The sequence below is a fragment of the Hoplias malabaricus genome, chromosome 5, assembly GCF_029633855.1.
Source record: "Hoplias malabaricus isolate fHopMal1 chromosome 5, fHopMal1.hap1, whole genome shotgun sequence".
Classification (NCBI taxonomy): Eukaryota; Metazoa; Chordata; class Actinopteri; order Characiformes; family Erythrinidae; genus Hoplias; species Hoplias malabaricus.
Window position 1 is genome coordinate 40,063,150 of NC_089804.1, and position 26,640 is coordinate 40,089,789.

The 26,640-nt window shown below is 40.9% G+C and overlaps 2 protein-coding genes across 3 annotated transcripts in view; one reads left to right on the forward strand and one right to left on the reverse strand.

Annotated features, from left to right (window-relative positions):
* Nucleotides 1-9,538, forward strand: ddx19b (DEAD-box helicase 19b). Its single transcript, XM_066670460.1, has 12 exons — nucleotides 1-290; nucleotides 2,097-2,166; nucleotides 2,299-2,340; nucleotides 2,450-2,585; nucleotides 2,678-2,770; nucleotides 3,232-3,334; nucleotides 3,430-3,544; nucleotides 3,770-3,947; nucleotides 4,101-4,338; nucleotides 4,461-4,623; nucleotides 4,708-4,899; nucleotides 6,764-9,538. Exons 1-12 carry the CDS (start codon nucleotides 234-236, stop codon nucleotides 6,823-6,825), a joined length of 1,449 nt encoding a protein of 482 aa, XP_066526557.1. The 5' UTR covers nucleotides 1-233; the 3' UTR covers nucleotides 6,826-9,538.
* pusl1 (pseudouridine synthase like 1) overlaps nucleotides 9,470-26,640 on the reverse strand; it is an 18,754-nt gene continuing 1,583 nt past the window's right edge. Inside the window, exons 3-8 of one of the 2 annotated variants that reach the window (XM_066670461.1) lie at nucleotides 23,543-23,730; nucleotides 19,492-19,641; nucleotides 17,465-17,635; nucleotides 11,683-11,737; nucleotides 11,173-11,335; nucleotides 9,470-9,639 (exon numbers count right to left, since the gene is read on the reverse strand). In XM_066670461.1, coding sequence (XP_066526558.1) covers nucleotides 9,614-9,639; nucleotides 11,173-11,335; nucleotides 11,683-11,737; nucleotides 17,465-17,635; nucleotides 19,492-19,641; nucleotides 23,543-23,730 — 753 coding nt within the window. In that variant the 3' untranslated portion in view covers nucleotides 9,470-9,613. The remainder of the gene's footprint in view (nucleotides 9,640-11,172; nucleotides 11,336-11,682; nucleotides 11,738-17,464; nucleotides 17,636-19,491; nucleotides 19,642-23,542; nucleotides 23,731-26,640) is intronic. The other variant, XR_010802593.1, reaches the window with a different exon arrangement.

A 26,640-nucleotide genomic window follows, 5' to 3' on the forward strand; every position in this document is an offset into this window, starting at 1 on the left:
TTTTTCCTCGTCAGTAGGAACCACAGTGAATTTAACCGTGTCTCCGTGGGGAAGAGTGAGGACAGCGCACTGTGAGGATTCCGGCTTCTGCACGCCATTGTATGAATTTATTTCAATTCAACGCTGTGTAAAGAAAGTGAACATTTTTTTCTGGGTGCCAGGGTTTGGCAGAGAGCTGTTAAACACACAGAAAACCTTTAAAACCACAAAGAGTTTTTATTTTGTTCAGCGATATGGCGACGGACTCGTGGGCGCTGGCGGTGGACGAGCAAGAGGCGGCGGCGGAGTCTGTGAGTTTAATAAACATTCATTTAATGTCTATTTATCTACTTTATTTCTGTATTAGATGAAAACAGCTGGGGCTGACTTTGCGGACTCCTAAGTGCATGACGCTGAAGTTTCTTATTGGAATTCTACGTTCCACCTTAAATGAGTCGCCAGCTTTATACTCCTCCAGTGAAAGAGTGAAACCGATTCGCCGTTTAAGGTGGACCGGAGAATTAAGACAGCAAACTAATGCGAGCTGTTAGCTTTTAGGTACTCAAGACAAAGTTTCCTTAAATTTTAAACAACAGACACATTTTTAGTCCTCGGGTGGTCTTATTATCACAAACTAGATGAAAAAGACCGTTTATTAAAACTTCCAACTGTGTCTTGGCAGGGGGAAATTTACTTTTGTGTATTTAGCTTAGCTAAACGTAGCTAGCCGTGCTATTAAAGCACAGCCGGGCTCAGCAGAGGATGTAGCTACTTCTTTTGAACCTCTTCTTTTTAACAAAACCAGTCGAACTTTTGTAGTAATTGTGGTTCTGGTAGTATAGAAACTCACATCTCTGATATAAAATGCAATTCATTTAGCTGTGCTTTTGTGGAAAGATAAAACATATCTGACCCATGTTCTTTGTTACCCACAGTTTTAATAAACACTGCTCCGTGCCACAAGAATAAATTTGACTTGTCTCCCATTCTTCTAATAAAATTAGATGAGAAAACGAATTTAAATGTTGCATACACTGATCAGCCAAAACAGTAAACCTACTGACAGGTGAATTGAATAATATTGATTATCTTATTACAATGGCACCTGTCAAGGTGTGGGGTATATTAGGAAGCAGGTGAACTGTCAGTTCCTGAAAAAGCTGTTTTGGGGGCAGGAAAATGGCAGCTTTTATGGGCTGTTCCTGGTATGATGTGGTTAATAGCTAAAAAGAGTGGATGGACACAACCAACGAACTGGTGGCAGGGTCCTGGATGTTCAGTGTCCTTTCATGCGACATTGGAGTGAAGACTAGCACATCTGGTCTGGTGCCACAGAAGAGCTTCAAAATGCAGTAAAAGTTAATGCTGATGGAAAGTTAATGCTGCATGCAGGGCTGCACACCCACAGACCTGTCAGAGTGCACGTGCTAACCCGTTTACTGCTGAATGTGCCTTCATTGTGCGTGTGAGCATCAGAACTGGAACGAGGGGTAATGGAAGATAGTGGTCTGTGCATTGTTTACATGGGGAGGAAATTGCATCAGGATGCACTATGGGAAGCTGGCCAAGTGTGGCAGTGTGATTCTCTGGGCAGTGTTCTGCTAAGAACCCTTGGGTTATGTTACGTCCCATCTTCCTACATATTTTCCAAGTACATTTCTATGAGGCACCAGTATTTTATTTGGCTAAGGCCTCTGTCAGCAGGATAATTCACACTGTAAAGCTTTTTCAGAAATTAGTTTTAGGTGTTGGTATGGCCAAACATTTTTTCTGATATTGATATGATGAAGAATCTGTGGGATGTGTTGTAAAAACAAGTCAAATATATGAAGGCCCCACCTTGCAACTTACAGGAGTTATGTTGCTATTTTCTGGATGCTAGAAACCACAGAACCTCCTTCAAAAATCTGCCGAGGTCAGTGGTTTTGTCAGAACAAGGAGGACCTACACAACATTAGGCAGGTGGTATTGATGTGGGTATAACTGTTACAATGCATAAAGAAAGCAAATATCCTTCAAAAACAGGAATGTCTTGTAATGCTATAAAAAAAGCTTATCCGGCTGGGTTTATGTAAATATTAATGTATTAATTTATATTTTATTACTCTTTTTGACAGATAAGCAGCCTCCAACTAAATGAAAAAGAGGACAAACCCAAAAAAGAGGAAAATGGTGAAAAACCTAATGGTGAGAATTTTGATGCAATATTTTGCAATCTGTTTTTTGACATTTATATTCTTTTATTGGATGAGTTTTTCGTATGTTCCATGCCAAATTTTCAGAATCTTGTTTTTTTTTTTTTTCTTTCTCTTGAATTAGGTGCAAAAACAGAAGGAGAAAAGACAGAGGAGGATGACAAAGGTAAGTAATTTTTCTCTTATATCTTTTGGCTAACCTTTGTCTGCATCATAAACTGCATTCCGCAAACTCATATTTAATGGGAGATTTGAATCTGTTGTTTGCATCGCAGAGGACAAAGCAGCTCAGTCACTACTCAATAAGTTGATAAGAAGCAATCTAGTGAACACAACAAATCAAGTGGAAGTTCTCCAGAGGGATCCAAACTCTCCGCTCTACTCTGTCAGATCCTTCGAAGAGCTGCGATTGTGAGTTGAAAGTTATTCTTAAGTCTTCATGCAGAAATATTAGTGTTGTCTATTTAGTGGTTAAGAAATTACCTTTTTAATTTTCTACGAAGGAAACCTCAACTTCTTCAAGGTGTCTATGCCATGGGCTTCAACAGACCCTCCAAAATTCAGGAGAATGCCCTGCCCATGATGCTTGCAGAACCGTAAGTTCATTAATTACACTAATGAATTCATGATACTTTGATTACATATTTCTTTGGAAAGCCAGCATGTGTTAAAGATTTGACAGAAACTCTCATGTTTTGAATTGTGCAGAAATTTGCTAAAGTTTGTGGTCCTTACTAGTGCCTACTTTTTCCATTTCCCCTTTTTTAATTATTTTAAGTGTTAGGTTTGACACTTTTTTTTGCCACACAGTGTTACAAAATCCTGATTATGAAGGATGATACCCTGCTGAAAAAGCATTCCTGCTGATGTCAGTTGAACTGCATTAATTTTATTAGACCACAGTGATTAGAAGCAGCTCCCTTGGCTTTTTTCCCCCCCAAAGCAGGTTCAAAGTGTGATCATGTCGTATTATATAGCAGTAATGTTGTAATTCATTGGCATACACACCCCAAAAACTCTTAATGCACCTTTTGCATAGTGACTTTTTCCTCTTCAGCCCACAGAATCTTATAGCTCAGTCTCAGTCAGGAACGGGTAAAACTGCAGCCTTCGTCCTGGCTATGCTCAGTCACGTGGATCCCAACAACAAATGGCCTCAGGTACGGCCGACATCTTCCTTTACATCACTGTGTAGGGGTTGCTTAACATTTAGTCACTGCACTCTCAATCCTCTCCCCTTCTCTCTTCTCCTCAGTCTCTGTGTGTTTCGCCTACATACGAGCTTGCCCTCCAGACTGGCAAGGTCATTGAGCAGATGGGCAAGTTTTACCCTGAAGTGAAATTAGTGTATGCAATCAGAGGAAACAAATGTAAGATCCTTTTATTTATTTATTTTAAAGCCACATTCCTAATGTGCCTTCACCTCACCAAACAGTGTGCCTAATATATATGTACCTTATTACAGAACTAACAGCAAATAACTTAAGGACTGAGAGCTTTTAAAAAGAACTAACTCTGTGTGTGCTAATATGATAACGATTTTGTTGTATTTTCATGATATTTATAATTGAGTTTGGTGTCATGTTTGTGTCCAGTGGAGAGAGGGATGAAGCTCCAGGAGCAGATTGTGATCGGCACGCCGGGCACAGTCTTAGACTGGTGCCAGAAGTTCAAGTTCATTGACCCCAAGAAAATCAATGTGTTTGTGTTGGATGAGGCAGATGTAATGATTGCCACACAGGGTCATCAAGACCAGAGCATCCGCATCCAGAGGTCTGCATCCCTTTGTTCCTCCTTGAAAATTAAAAGTATTTGTGTTGATACAGATGAAATACAATTATATAAGCTTATGATAGATGATACTAGCTTTTTTGTATTTGAGAAATATTTTATGTACTGTCATTTGACACACTCTGGCCTTTCCAGGATGTTGCCCAAAACTTGCCAGATGCTCCTGTTTTCGGCTACGTTTGAGGAGACTGTGTGGAACTTCGCTAAGCGAATCGTACCTGATCCCAACATCATCAAGCTGAAACGTGAGGAGGAGACACTGGACAACATTAAGCAGTACTATGTTGTTTGCAATAGCAAGGAGGAGAAGTTCCATGCTCTCTGCAATATCTATGGAGCCATCACCATTGCACAGGCCATGATCTTCTGCCATGTAAGCCTTAGACTCACTAGACTTGGACAAATTTTTTATTTAATTTTTTTTTTTCTTATCTAAGCAGATCATGCTGTAGCTTTCCCTTTTTCTGCGTTTCATTTATGAATTTTCCATTTTAGACCAGGAGAACAGCAGGCTGGCTGGCAGGGGAGCTGTCTAAGGAAGGCCACCAGGTGGCGCTTCTCAGTGGAGAGATGCAGGTGGAGCAGAGGGCTGCTGTTATTGACCGGTTCCGTGATGGAAAGGAGAAAGTCCTGGTTACTACAAATGTTTGTGCCAGAGGTAATAATAAAATAAACCACATTATTGATTTTATTTGAACTAAGATGAGCACATAACCTAAACCTTCTTCTTAATGGCTAACAGGTATTGATGTGGAGCAAGTTTCTGTGGTCATTAATTTTGATTTGCCGGTGGATAAAGACGGGAACCCTGACAACGAGACATACTTGCATCGGATTGGGCGTACAGGCCGATTTGGCAAGAGAGGGCTAGCTATCAACATGGTGGACAGCAAGTTCAGCATGAATATTCTCAACCACATCCAGGAGCACTTCAGTAAGTTAAATCTGCTTTCATCCTTAAAAAAAAATTAAAAAAAGCTTTCCATACTTACAAGGGCCTAAAAATAGAATGTAATCAATTTAATCAATGGGCTTCAAAATTTAGATAGAATTAATGATTTTATAAGACGTTTTATCTCTACGGTACCCATCGTGCATTATGCAAATACACAAATCAATATTTTAAACGATGACCATCTTACTTGTACACTCACTGTCCCTTCTCTCATCTCCACTGACTGTATAGGAGCACTTATCGTATGTTGCCCTGCATACGTTGTTTTCCCTCTTTAACGTGGTTCTTCAATGCAGACCCCCTGCAAATTTGTTAGTCATCATGCAGTCTTTCATCAGTAGTCACTGGACGGTGCACATAGGGCGCTGCTGGTGGAATATTCTCAGTCTCCATCTTCTGTGTGGTGGTCCTGACCCTTTTAAAGAAGAAATGAAGAGCCATGGATGGGCTACAGTCTGTAATTGTAGAACTATGAAGTGTGCTGTTATATGGTCAGTGAACCTGAGAAAATGGAGAGTGAGTGTAGATAAAAAGGTGATTTATAATGTTCTGGTCGTTCTGTGTATGATCATGACGCATGTTAAAGAAATAAAAGGTTGTCCTGCGACATTTGACTCGCCCTGTAAATAAAAATGGGACATTCTTGTGATCTTAACCAATTCTGACTATTGGTCTAACCACTGAACTATAAACTAATGAAAACAACCAAGATGGTATTAGTGTAAGTTCTAACATGTTCATGAGAAATCACGCAGAATAGTTTTTTTAAGCACAAATTCATGGCAGAAAAATAACAAACAAATTACAGTGGAACCTCTACCTATGAACTTGATCCGTTCCGTGACCCAGTTCGTAAGTGGAAAAGATCGTTTCTCGAGTCAATTTTCCCCATTTAAAATAATGGAAAAGTAATTAATGCGTTCCAGCCCCCACCCCGAAAGTCACCCTTTTTGCACTGATATATGTTTACAACACTCTCATATTAGTAAAAAATACATGTAGCGTTACTAAAAATAAAAGAGAAATGCAGTGGAAACAGTAATAAAAAAGAAAGTTGTAAGTGGTTACACATCGCTACCTTGAAGACGTGACGACTGGCTGGAGGAGTAACACAGGCACTGGCTGTATGACGGGAGGTGGGGGGTGGGGGGAATAACGGAGAGTAGGCGGTGAATGTGGGGAGACGAAGCGCAGATACGGCTTAACTTAGCACGAATTTCGATGTCTGCTATTTACACTAATGCTAAATTGCTAAAGCTACAATGTGCTAATCTTAAAAGCTCACTCAAGTCTGGGCGCTGGGAGACTCGCCTATTGGGGTCAGTGGCCATTTCCAGCCGCCGGCTCGGCGGAGGCTCGGGTTCGTTTCGAGTCATGGTTCGTTTGTGGAGGCAAAAAATATTCAAATGCCCGGTTCGTATCTTGGAAAGTTCGTTAGTAGAGGTTCCACTGTATATTGGGAGGCCATTTTATTACTGAATTTAGAAGTATAACAAAGTATTTAACATTTCCATTGATTCTTAACACATTAACTGCAGTTATAACTTAAGATATGCATCAATATAAAGGTGCTTTTTCCATCCTTTAAGCAGAAAACTGCATAAAGCACCGAAGTAGGAATGTTTACAACAAATTGAAGTCAAAGGCACAGCTGTTTTATTTAACAGAATTTAATAGGAGGTTTATACACAGACTAGGAAACATTTGGCTTTTTCCATTAGTTCCAGGCCTGTCATTTCCATTTAAAGACACAGAACCTTAGCGGCAATCATGAATATCTATGAAATTGTATGTAAAGTTAAACAAACCCCAATCAAATCCACATTTTTTTCCCCCTCCACAGATAAGAAAATCGAGAAGCTAGATACAGACGATTTGGATGAAATTGAGAAAATCGCCAACTGAGGAGAGGAAGGCTGCATCGTTTTTTCCCCGCAGCACTGTTTCCACAGTGGTTTTTAAATTAGTAGACTGAGAGCAGAACTATGCCACGGAGGACGTTTTATAGGGAATGTGGATGTGTGTTCAGATCTTTCAGTGTCTTTTAACATTTTAATCACATTTCACTCTTTGTACTTCTGAATAAAATGGGGATATGTAGTCTTACTGTCATCTGAGTGAATGCCCTGTGCAGGTCATTAGTGGATTTTCAGCTTGCTCACGTAGAGGGCATGTGTTTGACCTCTGCATCACTGCTATTTTTTGCAGAAAAAATTAATTGTTCACATGAAAATCCTTTTATTTTCCTCCGTGCTGAATTTTTATTGGTGGCTGTGGCCATCTTAACAGTATGCAGTGTTCACTGTCTAATGCTTCTATAGACATAAGTGATTTTATTTTTTGTATTGCAACTAAATGTACACTTCTATGTACTACTATATTTTTGAGGCCTGGGTGCACCTATGTTCATAACCAGGACACCTCTCTGAACGAGGGGAAGGAGGTACTGATTGTCTTCAGTTATTTCAGAACACTACTGTTGTAGTTGAGGCTTAAAGTTAAAGTTCTTATTGCGATTATATTGCTCGGTTTATACCTCAAACATCAGTGCTGATGGGAACAGTAGCTATTATTGGCTTTGAGCCCTGATAAAGGAATTTGCCAAAGTTAAAGGTTTATACAAAATCAAACACACATTTGAGAAGCCAAAGACTTGTGCCTGTACTGCCTGCATCAGTACGTCCAATTCAGTTTGATGTGGAATACAATTATGCACCTAAGGGATTTTGCATTATAGCAATATTAGATTTAAATTAAGAAGTACAAAGAGTGAAAAGCATTATAATTGGAAGTGGCTTTTAAAAGGTAAATCTGTAACGGCAGTGGCTCTGTGTGTTACACAGCAGTGAAGGAGCAAAACAACTTGCAACAGCTGTCAGCTGACATGAATTTATATGTTTAAAATGTATTTCTTATTTTATTTTAATTGTTTTTGGCCTGTGAATGCATCCTCTGCTACAATCATACTTCAGGACAGTCAACAAATTATTATATTTTTGAGATACTTTATCACTGTTAACCGAAAACACATGATGACATATTTTATTTACAGGAATTAAGAGCTTGAATCATGTTTGTGGAAAAAGCATTGTACTTGACGTAATATGAAAATGTGACACATTTCCAATATGTTCTTATTTTTTATTTGATACAATTTATAGATTTTTATTTTTTTGAAGATTATTTGCAAAGTATTTCCTAAAAAGTAAACAACTAAATCTGTTGGATTAACCCTTAGCTAAAGGAACAGTATAATATTTTTACATTTAAATTACATCTTCAAAGTCAATGTGATGCTTCATTTACATGTAATAGAGAGAACAGAGCTCATGTCTTTACTACTCTAGGCTCAGCACGGCAGAAACTGCAATAATGTCGCTTTTCCACTACATGGAACCTACACGACTCCACTCCACTCAGCTCTTTTGCTTTTCCACTGGCTGAATCTGTTACCTGGTCCCTGTTCATGCACTTTTGGATCGCTTATTTTTATCGGACTCACAACGGCAGCTTCTAACATTTACCTTGAGCTGTTTTAAAGAGGTTTATATACTGTGTAGGGCGATGGCTGACAAATCCCCAGCGAAAGCCGAACATGCAGCACGTAAAACTGATCTAAGAACTGAGTAAACAGCACTCAAATTCACCTTTATATTCATAGATTTCAAAGCCCGCGATTGCTGTTAGAGACCGGGTCACCGGCTCCGTTTTACTAGTGGGAAAGCAGCAAACTTTAGTCGAGTCGAGCCAGACCCATGCTGTGGAAAAGCACCATATTTAACCTTTGGAGGAGGGCAGGAAACCACTGCTTCTTCATTGGTTTTAGAACAGTGCTGTAAAAATGTTTTAACCAAGGGGAAGCCCCAGGAGCGAAACCCAAATCTAACATAGTGTTCCTTTATAAATGTTACACAATAAATGTGTATGGCAATGGAATATTGGAAGAAACATTCACGTGGAGCCATTTTTCATACTGCAGACTTTAGTGCTTTAATCCGGTGTATTTGTCACGTTCTTGATCAGAATCATGTTTACACAAAACTTGTTATTGACATTATTTTAAACTGGAAGATACACAGATAAAACTCCTTTGTTTTAGACTTTGTGGCTGAGATCATATACTTATAAGATTTGCCTGTTGCTTTTCTATTTGAGCACTATTTTGTACTGTTTTTGAGGGATACGTATACGATATCCAACTAACCTGTTAGCCACAGTGGCACAGTACGGCTTGCGATCATGTTTAGTGTTTTAAATCATAGAAATGCCATTTCAGTTTTAAGTATAAAACTCAATTGAATGTCAGTTGACAAAATGCAAATTACCTTGTTGGGCACAACCTGTGTGTTTCACGTGGGACAGTGGCTGACTGGTTGTTGTACTGAATGTATTATACTTCTAATAATATGGTTGCACTGCAGTATGTTGTATGCTTCTTGTTTGCAGTTACACCGCAACCATTATATAGAATATAGTAACACATGGGATTGTGTGGTGATATGTCTGAACAATTCTGTAATGTTAGAATAAAGTTCAAGAACTCATCTTCTATGAAGCAATATTTTATTAAGTATTTCATACGTATCTTGAAGGACATCTTTCTTCAAATATGAGTTAATAAATAGTCAAGGATTTAAAAAATGTATTTACTCTACTTGGACACAATTTCATATGACCACATTGTGTTGTCTGTTCAGTCCTGTGTGGAAGGCACTAGATCTGTTGGGGGAGAAAAAGCACTTTGAGACGTGGAATCGATCCCAAAACCATTTTTAAGAATGGGTTGATATCAGTGGGGAAAAAGAATAAATCCAAACAAATCCTGTAACAAATTTAACCTGAAATACCACAGGTTTGTTTTAAAGGCTAAGCACCAGCGATATGAAAGTGTCAAACAAATAAAAACAGTGGAATTTGAGTTCCTAACTTGTGTTTATTAATAGTCAGAAAACGTTATTTCTTACTAATTGAAGGAATAAGGTTTAAAAGACCGTTGGTCCCCCCCCACTCCCTCCCCCAACGGTGTTCGGAAACTCTAATAGGCGTCTTGCCTGTGACGTAGATGGTGGACAACAACTCTAGAAGCTGCACTTAATTTAATGCAGAATGACGAAAAGGTGCGTTGTTTTTGGCTGCAATTTTTGGACATCTGTGCACAAATGGCCCAAAGATCCCAAAATATCCAGAAAATGGACTACATTTGTCAATTTTAAACGGGCACTTTGGAAAGGACCATCATTATCTGTAGCTCATTTCACTGGCGCTTTTCCAACAATATGGGCATGTAAGGACACCAACGAAAGGTGTTCAAGAGCCTCTGTAACATGGAGGTAAACAGGGTAAGGACACTCACTTCGCCTGTTTTAGTTGGTGTTAGTTAACGTTAGCTTGACTTGCTAAACTCGGTGGCTCAGATTATACTCGGCTACGTAGCTGCATTACGGAGGTTTATAGTGTCGGATGAATTCGAGTTCGACTTTGATCACATTTACAAGAATAACGGTACCTCTAAATTTGAGTTTAGCTTATTACTAGGCTATTGTCATGAATAATGTTGGTTATTTAGCTAGATACTGTCATAACAGTCAGTCATAACGGTGTTTTACCGCGGCGTTGTTCAGCTGTCCACCAGTGACGTCACGGCTGCGTTCAAGAATTTCTGTAGCGAGCTCGGGTTTTTCCGTCAATTTAATAAAATTGTCAGTTTTAAAGCAAATTAAGTTGTTATTTTCATTTTAATTCATACTTATATATGTCAGTAACTACAATAATGTGAAATATTCATGGAGGTCCATTAAGTGATGCTTAGCCTTTAAGAATGGAGCAATTGCTTGAGTCACTAATATGTTATATATTTAAGTAACATAATCCTTTAGACATGGAGGGGTTTTCCCCCTGTTTTTTCAGCCAATCTGTTCATTCCTGTATTTACTGTAGTTTCGTTTAATTGAAAACAGTGAATAAAATTCATATTAGTTGTAAAATGAAAACTGAATACAACTTTGTTGAATTGTCTTCTTGACAATTGAGGATTATAATCACTGAGTGGGTACACTCCCAAGACCATGTCTCAAACAGACAACAGGATTTTAACCCAAGTCTACGGCCCCAGTCTTCCACTTCTGAATGAGATTTGACCTTGTAAGTCAGGCACTAAGACTACTCCTACTAACATACTAGACTACTCTCACTTGCAACATTGTAAATGTACTCAACTGAATAGGAAGAATTGAATTCTGAAAACAGTACTACCTGAATCTTTATACTCCACATTGGTCAGAAAAAGGCCTCTGGATGGGGCGGCCAAGTTCTGTGGATAGGCCAAAGAGTCCCGAGCATCCAGCAGCTCCTGAATGTGCCGGACTGACAGTTTACCCTGACCGACGGCAACCAAAGCCCCGGTCATCCTTCGAACCTAAAGCCAAAACAATTTCTGAGTTTCTTTGGAGTGGACTTTCCACTGTTCGCCTATTGTTTTCTGGCACTAAAAGAATACACTTCTGGATTTTCATGTGCAGAATTATGTCCAAATAGCGTAAAGTAAATGTCAATTACGTGAGCAGCACTCTACCTCTTTCTCATTATGTATCTTAGCTGAAGGTTCAACTATATTCTTACATTATTTTCTTACAATATCAATGTATCTGGGTCCTGTGTGAAAATCAGTGTCGCAATGTGTCATATTAAACACAAGGGGGCGCACACCATACATTTCAATTTGAACATCAGTTGAGTTTACAAAAGGAACATGGAAGTACTTACTTGTCTGTATAAAAAGGACCTACTTTTAAAAGATAGCTCCCAGTATTGAATGTCTCTGAGGGAAAAAGCACAGAAAAAGAAGAGAAAGCACAATGAGTGTGATATACTGCAAATGGCCAATGAGGGATGACGCATTAGTTTAGCTAAAGGAACTGAACAATGAGCCGGTGGGGAGGTTAGACATTCTTTATATGAAAAACATTTATGTAAAAACAGTGTGTAAGAAATTAGGGTCTTTTATGTTGTTCTTGGTCTTGAAATGAGTCGTCTGCATAACTACACAGTTCAGAGGAAAAATAAAAATATTTAAAAAATCATTCAGAGTCATTTGTTTTGAACAACATCCACTGTGTAGAGGTATATGCTGGATGCTGTAATGCAAAACCTATTTTTCTCTTTTTACGTAAAGTTTCTGTTCAATCAAAAACATGCCTCCCCCAAAATAGCACCTTTTCTTAACTTTCATTCATTCATTCATTGTCTGTAAGCGGTTATCCAGTTCAGGGGGGTCCAGAGCCTACCTGGAATCATTGGGCGCAAGGCGGGAATACACCCTGGAGGGGGCGCCAGTCTTTCACAGGGCGACACTCACACATTCACTCACACACACACTGGACACTGAATCGCCAATCCACCTACTAACGTGTTTTTGGAGCGTGGGAGGAAACCGGAGCACCCGGAGGAAACCCACGCAGACACAGGGAGAACACACCACACTCCTCACAGACAGTCACCCGGAGGAAACCCACGCAGACACAGGGAGAACACACCACACTCCTCACAGACAGTCACCCGGAGGAAACCCACGCAGACACAGGGAGAACACACCACACTCCTCACAGACAGTCACCCGGAGGAAACCCACGCAGACACAGGGAGAACACACCACACTCCTCACAGACAGTCACCCGGAGCAGGGATCGAACCCACAACCTCCAGGTTCCTGGAGCTGTGTTACTGCGACACTACCTGTTGGGCCACTGTGCCGCCCCTTCTTAACTTTTAATGGAAGTTAACAGATTATATTTCAAGTCATTTTGAAGCATTTCTATTGGTCCATTCATCATTAAATATTCACAGTGTTCAAATGATGTATTAAACTAACAACAACAAAAATGTAGATGCATGTTTTTGATTGGACAGCGATGATATATGACTTGTGAAGTTTCAGTGTTGATTCTGGATATTGATTATAGTCCGGTGCTTAGATCATCAGTAAAGAAAGCGACATTGGTCAGTTCTCTCATAATATTTTGGGCAGAGAATCTCCAAAGAAGCATGTGCAGTGTTCCCTGTGTGCATTGGTTAGTAACTACAATAACTGTGCAAGGCTCACTGATGTGCGAGGGGAACGAAGGCTAGGCTGTCGGATCCGATACCACACAAGAGCTACTGTAGCACTAACTGCAGGAAAAGTTCACACAGGCTGGACAAGAAAGTTGTCAGACCACAGAGTGCATAGCGATATCTGCTACAGTAACTTTGCTGTGGGACGGGAACAAACTTGCTCTACACATTTCCTCCTTAGAAAACTGGCATTGTATTGAGATAATCTGTGTGATTCATTTCACCCGTCAATGATTGTAATGTTGTGGCTGATTGGAGTACATCACAAAAATCACAGTGCTGTCCAATAATTATTACTGCAGTGCACAGAGAAGACACTTAAGATTCAAGGGATGTATTTCACAAAGACACAGAAGGAAAGCGGTAATGAATTTCTTATGACTCTGAATTTAACTTCTACTGCATTTTCAACCAGTAAAATATATAATGAGTAAACTGCTTCATGACACACGTACACAAAGCCAACTGTGCAGCGTATGTGTATTTGCTGTGTGTGTAAAATACTGCAGTGAGCTAATTTTCTGAAATTTTTGTTTGTAGCAGAGGACGCGGTTCCAGTGCACTGCCGCTCGCAGGCAGTGAGAACTAGGTCAAATGCAAATAAACAGCAGTTGGAGATTACTTCACTGCACTTCAGCCGTCCAAAATGAAACCAATCTGTGTGTGTAATAGCTACTGATGTCATTATATCCACAGATTCAATAAAAGTCACAAATAAGTTGGCTATGTTTATGTAAGAAGCCATCAAATCAAAGCAACTCTAATTTTTGTATTTTTATTGTTTAAACCATTTTGAGGAAGTATGTGCAAATCGAATCCCTAATGGATCAACAGAAATGTGTGTGTGAGTGTGTAGGATGAAATGCATGCAACGGAAAGAGATATCATATCTGCCACTGAGAGGACTAAGAAATCATGCCTGGATTTGAACCTTTGCATTTCAGTGGGTAAATAATTAAAAGTGTCTATATTATTTTTGACAGAGTCACTCCAGCCGTAATGAAGTCTCGTGGCCAGACGACGTATTTATGAAGCGCTGTTTAATATTTCAGTGTGAAAGTACCTTGAGAGCTTTCAGTTAGAAACCGTAGCCATAAAAATTAAACACGGCTTAATAGCAGTTCAGGACGCTATTTATTACGGTCCCATAGAAACACCTATGGAGTCCTTGCAATTCTAGAATGATTTAAGAAAGCCTCACAAACCTGCACGCTTTTAATTATTCATCAATAGAATTGCCTGTGTTTTATTTGCATCCCTTCAAATATTAATGCCAATGAGAATAAATCTAAGATAATCCAGCAATATATAAAAATCACACTAATACAAACATTTAATATTCTTACTAAGAACATAAGGGTATGGTGTATTTGCCGAGTTAATGACATGCAAATTGTGTTTGTTTGTTTGTGTGTGTGTTTGAGTGTTTGTGTGTGTGTGTTTGAGTGTTTGAGTATGTGTGTGTTTGAGTGTGTGTGTGTGTGTTTGAGTGTGTGTGTGTGTGTGTTTGAGTGTGTGTGTGTGTGTGGTTATGGTCCCATGCCGTGTTTGACATTAGTGTTAAATAAAGCAGATGGTCAGAGCATCATGTGCCGGCCCTGTCCCTGTGGAGTGCTTCATGTGAGAAAGCCCTGAAATGACCTGCCAAAGGTTTCCCCATGTGTCTCAGTATGAAACACACACCTCACTCGCTTCCTAAGGAACGCCTGGAATAACATTTAAATTTCAGTTTGAGAATTAATTTTAAATGTTTCTTACATATTTCAGGTTGTTACATTTGTTTGACTGTAGTTTATACATATAATTACGCAATTACAAATTTGCTACAAAATATTACATATTTACAGGCTGTATAAATAGCTTTGAATCTGCAAGGTTAATATTTGTATATTTTAATGTCAAGATATTTTTAAAAAATTAACGAATGTTCCTTCTTTCTCTAAAATGGATTAAATTAAATTAATATAAGAGCTTCCTGGATTTCAGAGGTCTGTTTATCATAACGTTTAACAGAGAGGGTGCAAAACATACAAATAAATTATTATAAGTGAATGAACTCTTCACACCAAATAAAACATGCTCCTTGTGGAAATCACCAAAAAGAATCTGAAGTGAACTGAAAGAAATCTTGTGTTGGTTATGCTATTTAATCAAAAGAACCAGATCATGTGTTCTGCCTCAGAGAGAACAGCATGCTGCTGAGCTCTAAAAGAGCACGGTGCTTTGAAGAGGGATTCCCCTCAGCCCCTGAGGATAAAGGCCATGCTGATGCTCAGGCAGACTGAAACGAGCACCCTTGTCTTCCCTCTGTCTGCCAAAAACCTCAGCATCGCGCTCCTGCCTGGTACCTGTTGCCTAGCAACGCTCTTCAAATCCACCCTCCTATCTCTCCGAGAGCCATCTCCCAAAATGTCACTGGCAACACACTGCTCATCCTGTCTCCCTCGAAGCTCAGAGCAGGGGTGTATATATTTTGCAAGGTACAATGCTATGGATGTTACTGCCATAACAGAGATGCTTTAAAATGTCAATCATAAAAGTTTCAAGTGAAAATTGTTTAAAAATGGCTCTTGTTTGGGGGGAAAAAAGTTTGGTTCTTGTTGTTGTGTTTATTCATTTTCAGCTTTTTATTTCATTTCAGGGCATCACTAATAAATTCATTCATTCATTCATTATCTGTAACCCTTATCCAGTTCAGGGTTGCGGTGGGTTCAGAGCTTACCTGGAATCATTGGGCGCAAGGCGGGAATACACCCTGGAGGGGGCGCCAGTCCTTCACAGGGCAACACACAGCGGGAATCGAACCCACAACCTCCAAGTATGTGACTGCGACACTACCTGCTGCGCCACCGTTTACAGATATAAATAATCAGTTTTGATTTAAAGTCATAATGAAATATATCCTCATATTATTGTATAGACAGAACTCTATCTGCATTTTTTTGTAAAAAATTTAAATAAATAAATACAATTCTGCAAACTTTAATCATTATTTTGCCTGACGTATTTAATTACTAAGACGTTCAGTGCTGATTACATATAACAATACAGACATCTGACTGATATTACAGAGAGTATGATGAACATACTGTACACAGTGTGTCCTTGCTAGACCCCTGCCTCACCTCCTCTCTCTCCTTTGAACAACACATATTGTGGAACATGTTTTTGGTCTTAAATCCTAATGGGCTGAAAGGGGATTTGGCAATAAAACTTTGGAGTGAGCGTGGAGGGTATGCTTTGATAGCTTTGACAGCACTGTTTCCTCCAAAACTGAACTCATTGAGCAACCTTCCTTGTTATGCCTTAATTTCGTCACTCTACATTTTAACCCTGGTATTTAGCTTGAGATAAATAAACAGCACATTTTAACCTCGCAGCTCATGCATTTATTTATTTATGTTTCTACCTTAACATTATGAAGCCAGATGCACACTAGGGGTAAATCACCAAAATCTACAATAGAGAGAATGAACAATATTCTGCATCTAAATATGTACAAAGAAAAGTAACATTTCTGTCAGAAGAAAGTCTTGTATCTGCAAAATAATCATGAAAGTTTGACACAAAGTAAAGGCCAGGAGATATGTTCAAATAAACAAATTAAGAAGTAAGTAATAACAAAGAAAGCATAAACACTGCATATATTAATATTCAGAATGTCTTGTATTGGAAAGCGATTATCAAATCTTGATATTCTTGACAAAAAATGTATACATTCATTAATGCAGATAAATGTACAGGGGTTGGACAATGAAACTGAAACACCTGGTTTTAGACCACAATAGTTTATTAGTATGGTGTAGGACCTCCTTTTGCGGCCAATACAGCGTCAGTTCGTCTTGGGAATGACATATACAAGTCCTGCACAGTGGTCAGAGGGATTTGAAGCCATTCTTCTTGCAGGATAGTGGCCAGGTCTCTACGTGATGCTGGTGGAGGAAAACGTTTCCTGACTCGCTCCTCCAAAACACCCCAAAGTGGCTCAATAATATTTAGATCTGGTGACTGTGCAGGCCATGGGAGATGTTCAACTTCACTTTCATGTTCATCAAACCAATCTTTCACCAGTCTTGCAGTGTGTATTGGTGCATTGTCGTCCTGATACACGGCACCGCCTTCAGGACACAGTGTTTGAACCATTGGATGCACATGATCTTACTGCTGCAATGTGGAGTTAATGAAGATTGTCCACCAGGCTGCTCCAATTTAGCCATGAAACCTCCCACACTACAATGACAGGTGTTTCACTTTCATTGTCCAACCCCTGTATATAACAATTACTAACTAATAGTTACTAAAAAATATTAACGTTTTTTCTGGTGTCTTGTTTGTCATATATTAACCCCTGTTGGTCAAATTATAGAGTAGTATAGGGACAATGAAAGCGATTGTAAATGTGATAGTAGTTTAATGTCAGGTTTGGAGTGTGTACCTGTGGAAGTGGCGCTGGCTGAAGGAAAGCCCTGGCTGAATCTGCACTAGCTCCATGGTCTTCACTGGGTTTTTGAAGGGAGCGTCTGAGCTCAGGGCACGAAATGTGCTGAAATCATGCGTCCCAGTCAGCAATGAGCTGGCCTCCTTCATGGCATTGATGTCCAGCTCCCTGTCAGAAGATAGCATAGAGAGGAAATGTCAAATGTAGAAATACATATTTCAAAAATCCCATCTCCATGCACAAGCACTTTATGATAAATGGACCAAGCGTTCACATTTCCCCTTCTTCATACTCTTGTAATTTATGATGAAAACTGTTCATATCGTGGTGCAGCAGGTAGGACCTGCAGGTTGTGGGTTCGATTCCCGCTCCGGGTGAGCCTCTGTGAGGAGTGTGGTGTGTTCTCCCTGTGTCTGTGTGGGTTTCCTCCGGGTGACTGTCTGTGAGGAGTTGGTGTGTTCTCCCTGTGTCTGCATGGGTTTCCTCCGAGTGCTCCGGTTTCCTCCCACAGTCCAAAAACACATGTTGGTGGGTGGATTGGCAACTCAAAAAGTGACCGTAGGTGTGAGTGTGTGTGTTGCCCTCCAGGGTGTATTCCCGCCTTGCGCCCAATGTTTCCAGGTAGGCTCTGGACCCACCGTGACCCTGAATTGGATAAGGGTTACAGATAATGGATGGATGGATGTTCATATCGTACCTTTAACCACCCCTAATATGAATCAAATATGTGTCAGTTATATTTTGAGGCAGTATTATGACTATTAGATATTAGATATTGACTATTATTATTATTTCAGGTGAAAAACCAGAAGGGGGAAGCATCCCTATTCAACACTGTGCTTTTGTGCTCTTGAGCTCAACACACACAAGTCTATAAACGGCTTGTGCATTGCGTGTTATCATTTACAATGAACATTAATTACCACGCGTCGTGGCATTAGAAATGCATTTCACTGCTGATGTAGGTCTGATGTCTTCATCCAGACAGTGAGGGTGTTAAACGGCATTAAGGCAAATCAGGTTGTGACGTGACGGAAGCCAGAATAAAGGAATAAATTGAAGAAGATTCACAGAAGCATATCTAGAACATGGATGATGATTATGAATGAGAAGGGGCGGGGTGAATGTGTGAGTGTAAGAAGAGAGGAAGAGAGAGAGAGAGAAGGAGAGAAACAGAGCAAGAGACATGTGTGGGTGTTATGCGTCACAATAAGCCTGCAGCTTATCTTGCCCTACTTTCAGCCAAAAAGTAAAAAAGAGAGGAGAAAAAAAAAGGACCGTATTAAATCTTCACGCATCACCCTCTGAGATGAGGCATGGTGCAAAAAGGCTTTTCCCAATCTCCCATCATCCTTCACTGCAAAAATATACACTGAATTTACTTGATTCAAATGTGTACGATATTTCCACATGAATACAACACATCCACCCAATTTCGTCTCTGGGTTTACTTACTTTTGACAACAACTGTGTCCATGTAATGTATGTTATTCATGTGGAAATAGTACACTTTTGAAAAGAGTAAAGCCGGAGCATGAAGATTTTCCGCCCGCTGCCCCCACTATCCTCCTTCTTCACTTTGGCAGACCCATATCTTTTAGTTTGGCCCTAATTCATAATTGCTTGTATGTGTTTATAATTAATGTGCCATTGCTTCTTGATGCCAAAGTCTGCTGTTCTAATTCATGCTTTGAGACTTGGGGCTTGAAAGGCATAGGCCTGGAGCTCCAACTCTGCAGCAAAAAAGAAGAAAAAAAAAACACACTGAAAGAAGTCAACTGGATTCGAACATGTACATCATTTCGACATTAATAAAACATTTTCAAACTACACAATTACATTTGCCAAAAGTAAGTAAACTGAAAACCTTCAGGCAATGTTTTATTAACACGAATATAATGCACATATTTGAATCAAGTGAAGTCAGAGCATTGCATTTTCAATGTAGGAGCAGTCCTGCAGGCATTAGGCTACAGAGCATGAGCAGGGTGTAGGAGATGGGTGGGTGGGTGGGGGGTACTTACATGTTTTGTAATGCCCAGCATAGATCCTTCTCTGTTATGGGCATTTCTGAGTGATGCGAGATTCTTGTGGCCATGCGGTACACGTAAGTTCTAGATGTGGCGAGATAGCGTGCATGGAAGTCATTTGGCACGCGGTAGGCTTTTGTGATTCTGTTCCAAAGAGAATACATTTACAATTACAACAAATACATTAGAAATATCTGAAGCCAACACTCAGTGGCTTCAATTAGTGACTTTCATCCTCATTCATTCATTGTCTGTAAGTGGTTATCCATTTCAGGGTCGCGGTGGGTCCAGAGCCTCCCGGGAATCATTGGGCGCAAGGCAGGAATACACCCTGGAGGGGGCGCCAGTCCTTCACAGGGCAACACAGACACACTCATACATTCACTTAACACTCACATCTACGGTCACTTTTTGAGTCGCCAATCCACCTACCAACGTGTGTTTTTGGACTGTGGGAGGAAACCGGAGCACCCGGAGGAAACCCACGCAGACATAGGGAGAACACACCAACTCCTCACAGACAGTCACCCGGAGGAAACCCACGCAGACATAGGGAGAACACACCAACTCCTCACAGACAGTCACCCGGAGGAAACCCACGCAGACACAGGGAGAACACACCACACTCCTCACAGACAGTCACCCGGAGGAACCCTACGCAGATACAGAGAGAACACACCACACTCCTCACAGACAGTCACCCGGAGGAAACACACGCAGACACAGAGAGAACACACCACACTCCTCACAGACAGTCACCCGGAGGAAACCCATGCGGACACAGGGAGAACACACCACACTCCTCACAGACAGTCACCCGGAGGAAACCCACGCAGACACAGGGAGAACACATCAAACTCCTCACAGACAGTCACCTGGAGGAAACCCACACGGACACAGGGAGAACACACCACACTCCTCACAGACAGTCACCCGGAGCGGGAATCTACCCCACAACCTCCAGGTCCCTGGAGCTGTGTGATTGCGACACTACCTGCCAGGCCACCATGCCGCCCTTGTAGAATATAATCCCATCAAAATATTCTAACTCATTGAAAGTCGTTCAGATAAATATTTAAATAAGATGTTTCATTGGGTGTCACTGGTTATTTTAAAGTACACTTTAGTTCAGAATGAATTAATGAAGTGAGGTCTATATAATGGATGACATTATTGATCACCAGGCAAAGACTCTGGGGAACAAACTCCCTGTTAACAGCCTTCATTTAATAACACACATTGATCCAACAGTAGGAAAGATCATTTCTCTTAAGCCTTTCTGTTGTACAAAGCATACTTGTAAATATGACAGGAACATGATGTACCATGATCTGGGTACAGTTCCAAGTGCACATAAAATTGCAAGCTGGGACTGCATGACTCAACACATATAAATAAAACCTAGATATGTGTAAGACTCTGCTGAGGAAATGTTCTGTTGCACCTCTAATACATCTCTAATACAATATGTAAAGTGTTTACTGCAAATGTTGCCAAGTACGCCATTGATGGTCTTCATCATAATGATTATTCCATGCATTTAAGCTGCTGAGCGTCCTCCAGGACTCACACAATAGCTTTCACTCTACATTAAACATTTATACAACACAATCCCATGAGGCCTTATGAAAAGACCTGACACCAGACCCCCCCCCCTACCCACACACACACACACACACACACAAACACAATCTCCTTTATGTCACAAGAGTAAAGAGGTGGACCACATTATTACCTTCTATGGGGTTTCTATTGAGAAAACAATGAGAGTTTGAATGTGGGGCTACTATCTGAGAGCTTGTTGACATTGCACTCATCTACTTGAATGAAATTGAAGTGCTTTCATAAAGTCATCATCTGAAAGCTTTTCTCTGAATAAACCACATGGTGCATGGGGATGTAAGCAAATCAGCTGGTGCCAGGTATTCGCATTTTTTAAAGCAATATCTGGGTTTGATTATTGTTGAACAATCATTCTCACAGTCAATACATGTGTTTGTTCTGTATCTCCCAGTCTTCACTAAGGTACATCTCCTTCTTTAATCTTGGTGTCCTAAAAAAAAAGTGAAATAAACATGGCCTGAATACAAACAAGCATCATTAAAGTTTTAAAGCGTCTTTAGACCTCGTGAGCATTTTGGATTTGAAGGGTCTGATGAGAGACTTGTGGCCCACTGGCCCAAATGCCCTTCTGCTCTGATGGAGCGATGAAGCAGGACCGCTTCCAAACCAATCTGAAAATAATCTGTATATGCAACAGCTGGAGCCTTGGTTTGTTGTCACTACAGTTCACTACAGATTATAGGTGCATTTCATATGAATCTTGTAACACACTTGTTTTTATTTGTGAAAAACAATTTAAAGACATTGTTTGATACGGGATAAAAACATTTCACTCAGATTCATTTAATAATTAAAATGTCAGTGTAACATTTTACAGTACAGGGGTTGGACAATGAAAGTGAAACACCAGTCATTGTAGTGTAGGAGGTTTCAGGGCTAAATTGGAGCAGCCCGGTGGCCAATCTTCATTAACTACACATTGCACCAGTAAGACCATGTGCATCCAATGGTTCAAACATTGAGTCCTGAAGGCGGTGCCGTGTATCAGGACGACAATGCACCAATACACACAGCAAGACTGGTGAAAGATTGGTTTGATGAACATGAAAGTGAAGTTGAACATCTCCCATGGCCTGCACAGTCACCAGATCTAAATATTATTGAGCCACTTTGGGGTGTTTTGGAGGAGAGAGTCAGGAAACGTTTTCCTCCACCAGCATCACGTAGTCACCCGGCCACTATCCTGCAAGAAGAATAGCTTCAAATCCCTCTGGCCACTGTGCAGGACTTGTATACGTCATTCCCAAGACGAACTGGCGCTGTATTGGCCGCAAAAGGAGGCCCTACACCATACTAATAAATTATTGTGGCTAAAACCAGGTGTTTCACTTCCATTGTCCAACCCCTGTACATATCAATACAGATGTCACAAGGATTTTAGGGAAAGGAGAATATGGGCCCTTTAAATTCGACCGACGTATGCCATTCTTGACCTAAATCTCATATTTTTAAATGTGACGTCTCCTTCAGGAAGCAGTCCACTTCCTATCCCGACAACACAGCTCTGTGATGAGCTCATTTTACCGACTGACAGAAAGTCTGGAGAAAGTTTGCGAATTTCCTCCAAACTAACTTCACTGCAAGGAGTAACAGATTACCTTTTGGGTTTGGTATGGAATCATCCTTTAAAACTCTGACATCATGTCTTAGAGGCTGTAAGTCCATGTTGGGACACTGCCCTTGACCAGAAACTGCCTAAAACACTGCTCTGCCCCACAGTGGGCAGTCGGTCAGAGCTGCAGGGTTTTAGTGTAGTAAAGAGCAATCCCTCGCTTGGTATTAAACATTCACTAGGCGCTTTGCTGCTAACAGGAACACTGAATAAAACATTAGCAGAGCTGGCATGTGCACCCAAACCTCATGACAGCAGCAAGAACGACTCCAAGTCAGAACACAGCAGCAACAAAAATTTTATGTGAGCTTTGAGAAGCAAACTATGGCTTGTAAAAGAACTAGGCTAGGAGCCCCTAAATATACTTTTTGTACAACTTGCTTGACCAGTCTCTTAACAGAATACTCTGGTACTTTTCCACCCGTGTCAAACTTATGTATAGGTCTCATATTTTTGATTACCTTAGGATGCTATTGGCTGGACATTTTTGCTTATTGTACTAATCTCAGCCCAGCAGTGATACTGAGGGGCCAATAATTCCCACCCTGTTGTGGACTGTCAGGGGTCCTGACCATTGTAGAACAGGGAGAAAGAGGGCAAACAAAGTATGCAGAGCAACAGATGTGCTGCAGTCTGTAACAGTACAACTACACTGTGCTCCTGTATGATCAGTTGAGCTGAGAGTATTGACAGTGAATGCAGAAAGATTGTGATTTTCTGATGATTGGTGTTGATTAAATTCACTGTAGACAGAATATTACACTTCAGAGACAGCCTTATCTTAGAAAAGCTTAACACAGAACCTCTTACCTGATGGGCTCTGGTTTTAAAAAGAAGTTCAAGGCCTCTGTCAGGACTTTTTCTGTAAAGGGTGGCTTGTCTGCCTTTCGCACAAGGTCCAGATGTGCAGAGTTACAGAGAGCATGCACCCCAGTGTCCGTTCGGCTGGAGATAGACAGTGACACCTCATTTAGTGGCTTTAGTCTTTTCACTGCATTCTACCGGGAAAAGAAAAACAATTGGAGTTTGAAAGAGAAATTTGAGTTTTTAATTCCAACTATTAAACACACTGACATTTTAAATCTATTTTTAAATCTACCTTAAATTGTCACGTGGACCCTGTGTCTTTGACAAAAACCTATAATCTGTATTTTACCGTAGGGCGGCACGGTGGCGCAGCAGGTAGATGTCGCAGGGGCCAGGAGGTTGTGGGTTCGATACCCGCTCCGGGTGACTGTCTGTGAGGAGTGTGGTGTGTTCTCTCTGTATCTGCGTGAGTTTCCTCCGGGTGCTCCGGTTTCCGCCCACAGTCCAAAAACACACGTTGGTAGGTGGATTGGCGACTCAAAAGTGTCCGTAGGTGTTAGTGTGTATGTTGCCCTGTGAAGGACTGGCGCCCCCTCCAGGGTGTATTCCCGCCTTGCGCCCAATGATTCCAGGTAGGCTCTGGACCCACCGCGACCCTGAACTGGATAAGGGTTACAGATAATGAATAAATGAATGAATGAATGAATGTATTTTACTGTAAATGGCTGAGAGAGTTGAAGCAGAATGTTAAAGCTCTTTTTCAAATGAGAGGAAGACTGCATGTCTTGGGTAATGCCAAGAGAATATGAAACCTGCTCAAAGACATTTAACCTGCTTGCAAACTATAGGGAGTAATTCAAATGAAGGGTCAGCAAAGACTTTCTAACATTTATGTAAACAAACATTTTTGAATGGCTGCAGTGTTAAACTGCTATGACTCCACATGCATTTTAATTTAAATAGTATATAGATTAATTTACTACATTTTGCTGCTTGACACAAAGGGACAATTGGCTGTTGTCATTTTCCATGATGTATCTGGCAAATATAATTAAATTTACTCCAATCTAGGAAACAATGAATCTGTTGAGTGACATTTTTTAAATGTGGCTCTTTTTATTGCAGAAAAAAATATGGCAATCTCGTACAACCCTGCATGGCTCTGATTTTTTAAAATCACCTGTATTTAGCTGTTGTTTGTTTTGTATTAGTGTTAATATTTTATTTGCATGTGTCTGTCATAAATTTAGGTTAAACAACAGTTTATTTCAAGGTTTCTTAACCACTTTTTTAATGTGATAGCTATAAGGCTATAAACTACTGAAATCCATAATGACTTTTGTTTCTATATAAAAACACGTCAACAACTGACTATATTAAACTGTATTATATTGTTTATAAAAAGTCTTTGAGGTTGAAATACAGACTAAAAACCCCTGAAACACTGGCCATCATTTATTTATCGAAAGCATCATTCGGTCAAAGCTACACTGGTGTGAGAGAATAAAACAAAGGAAAAAGCTATCTGTACAAGATACACATTAAAGAGAGAATCATTCATTCATTCCATCCATCCATCCATTATCTGTAACCGCTTATTCAGTTCAGGGTCGCGGTGGGTCCAGAACCTACCTGGAATCATTGGGCGCAAGGCAGGAACACACCCTGGAGGGGGCGCCAGTCCTTCACAGGGCAACACACACACATCCACACACCTACGGACACTTGAGTCGCCACTTCACCTACTAAGTTTGTTTTTGGACTGTGGGAGGACAACGGAGCACCTGGAGGAAACCCACGCAGACACAGGGAGAACACACCAAACTCCTCACAGACAGTCACCCGGAGGAAACCCACGCAGACACAGGGAGAACACACCACACTCCTCACAGACAGTCACCCGGAGGAAACCCACGCAGACACAGGGAGAACACACCACACTCCTCACAGACAGTCACCCGGAGGAAACCCACGCAGACACAGGGAGAACACACCACACTCCTCACAGACAGTCACCCGGAGGAAACCCACGCAGACACAGGGAGAACACACCACACTCCTCACAGACAGTCACCCGGAGGAAACCCACGCAGACACAGGGAGAACACACCACACTCCTCACAGACAGTCACCCGGAGGAAACCCACGCAGACACAGGGAGAACACACCACACTCCTCACAGACAGTCACCCGGAGGAAACCCACGCAGACACAGGGAGAACACACCACACTCCTCACAGACAGTCACCCGGAGGAAACCCACACAGACACAGGGAGAACACACCACACTCCTCACAGACAGTCACCCGGAGGAAACCCACGCAGACACAGGGAGAACACATCACACTCCTCACAGACAGTCACCCGGAGGAAACCCACGCAGACACAGGGAGAACACACCACACTCCTCACAGACAATCACCCAGAGCTGGAATCGAACCCAACTTCCAGGTCCCTGGAGCTGTGTGACTGCGACACTACCTGCTGCACCACCGTGCTGCCCTAAAGAGAGAATCAGCATAAGGGAAACATTTACAGCAAATGTGTCTACTAATCTACTAATTTCATAAATTAATCCAGCCATAACATAGGGTACAGATAATGCAGCCAATACATTTGAATACACACAAATCCTTGTGTTGAATACAGAGTGTGTGGCTTTGGGAATCAGCAGTGCACCGTTTTATTTTCTGTCTCTTGCTGCTGTAGAAACGCATGTAAATGTTTAGTTTGGTGAGGACTGATGATTGCTTGGTTCGTTTGAACAGGATACATAATCAAGTGGGACTTGGCATTAAACACCTCCATCAGTCACCGGTCCAGCAGAGCTGCGTTTTGGTTTGTACTGGTATGTTTTATTAGAACTATTGCAAATCCACTGGGACCAGGACAAAGCACCCAAGGAGGCTATGACCCCTGGGTTAAAAATCCCTGGCTTATGTAGCCTATATAGGAAAAAATAAATGTGCAGAGATCGTTCTGAGTTACTTTCTCTGCTAAAACTCAAACAGATGTATTCCTGTCTCTTTCACTAATTCTCTAAGTACTTGAAGAGGTGTTTTGAGGACAGAGCTCCACTTATCTGATGATTCTCTGTCAGA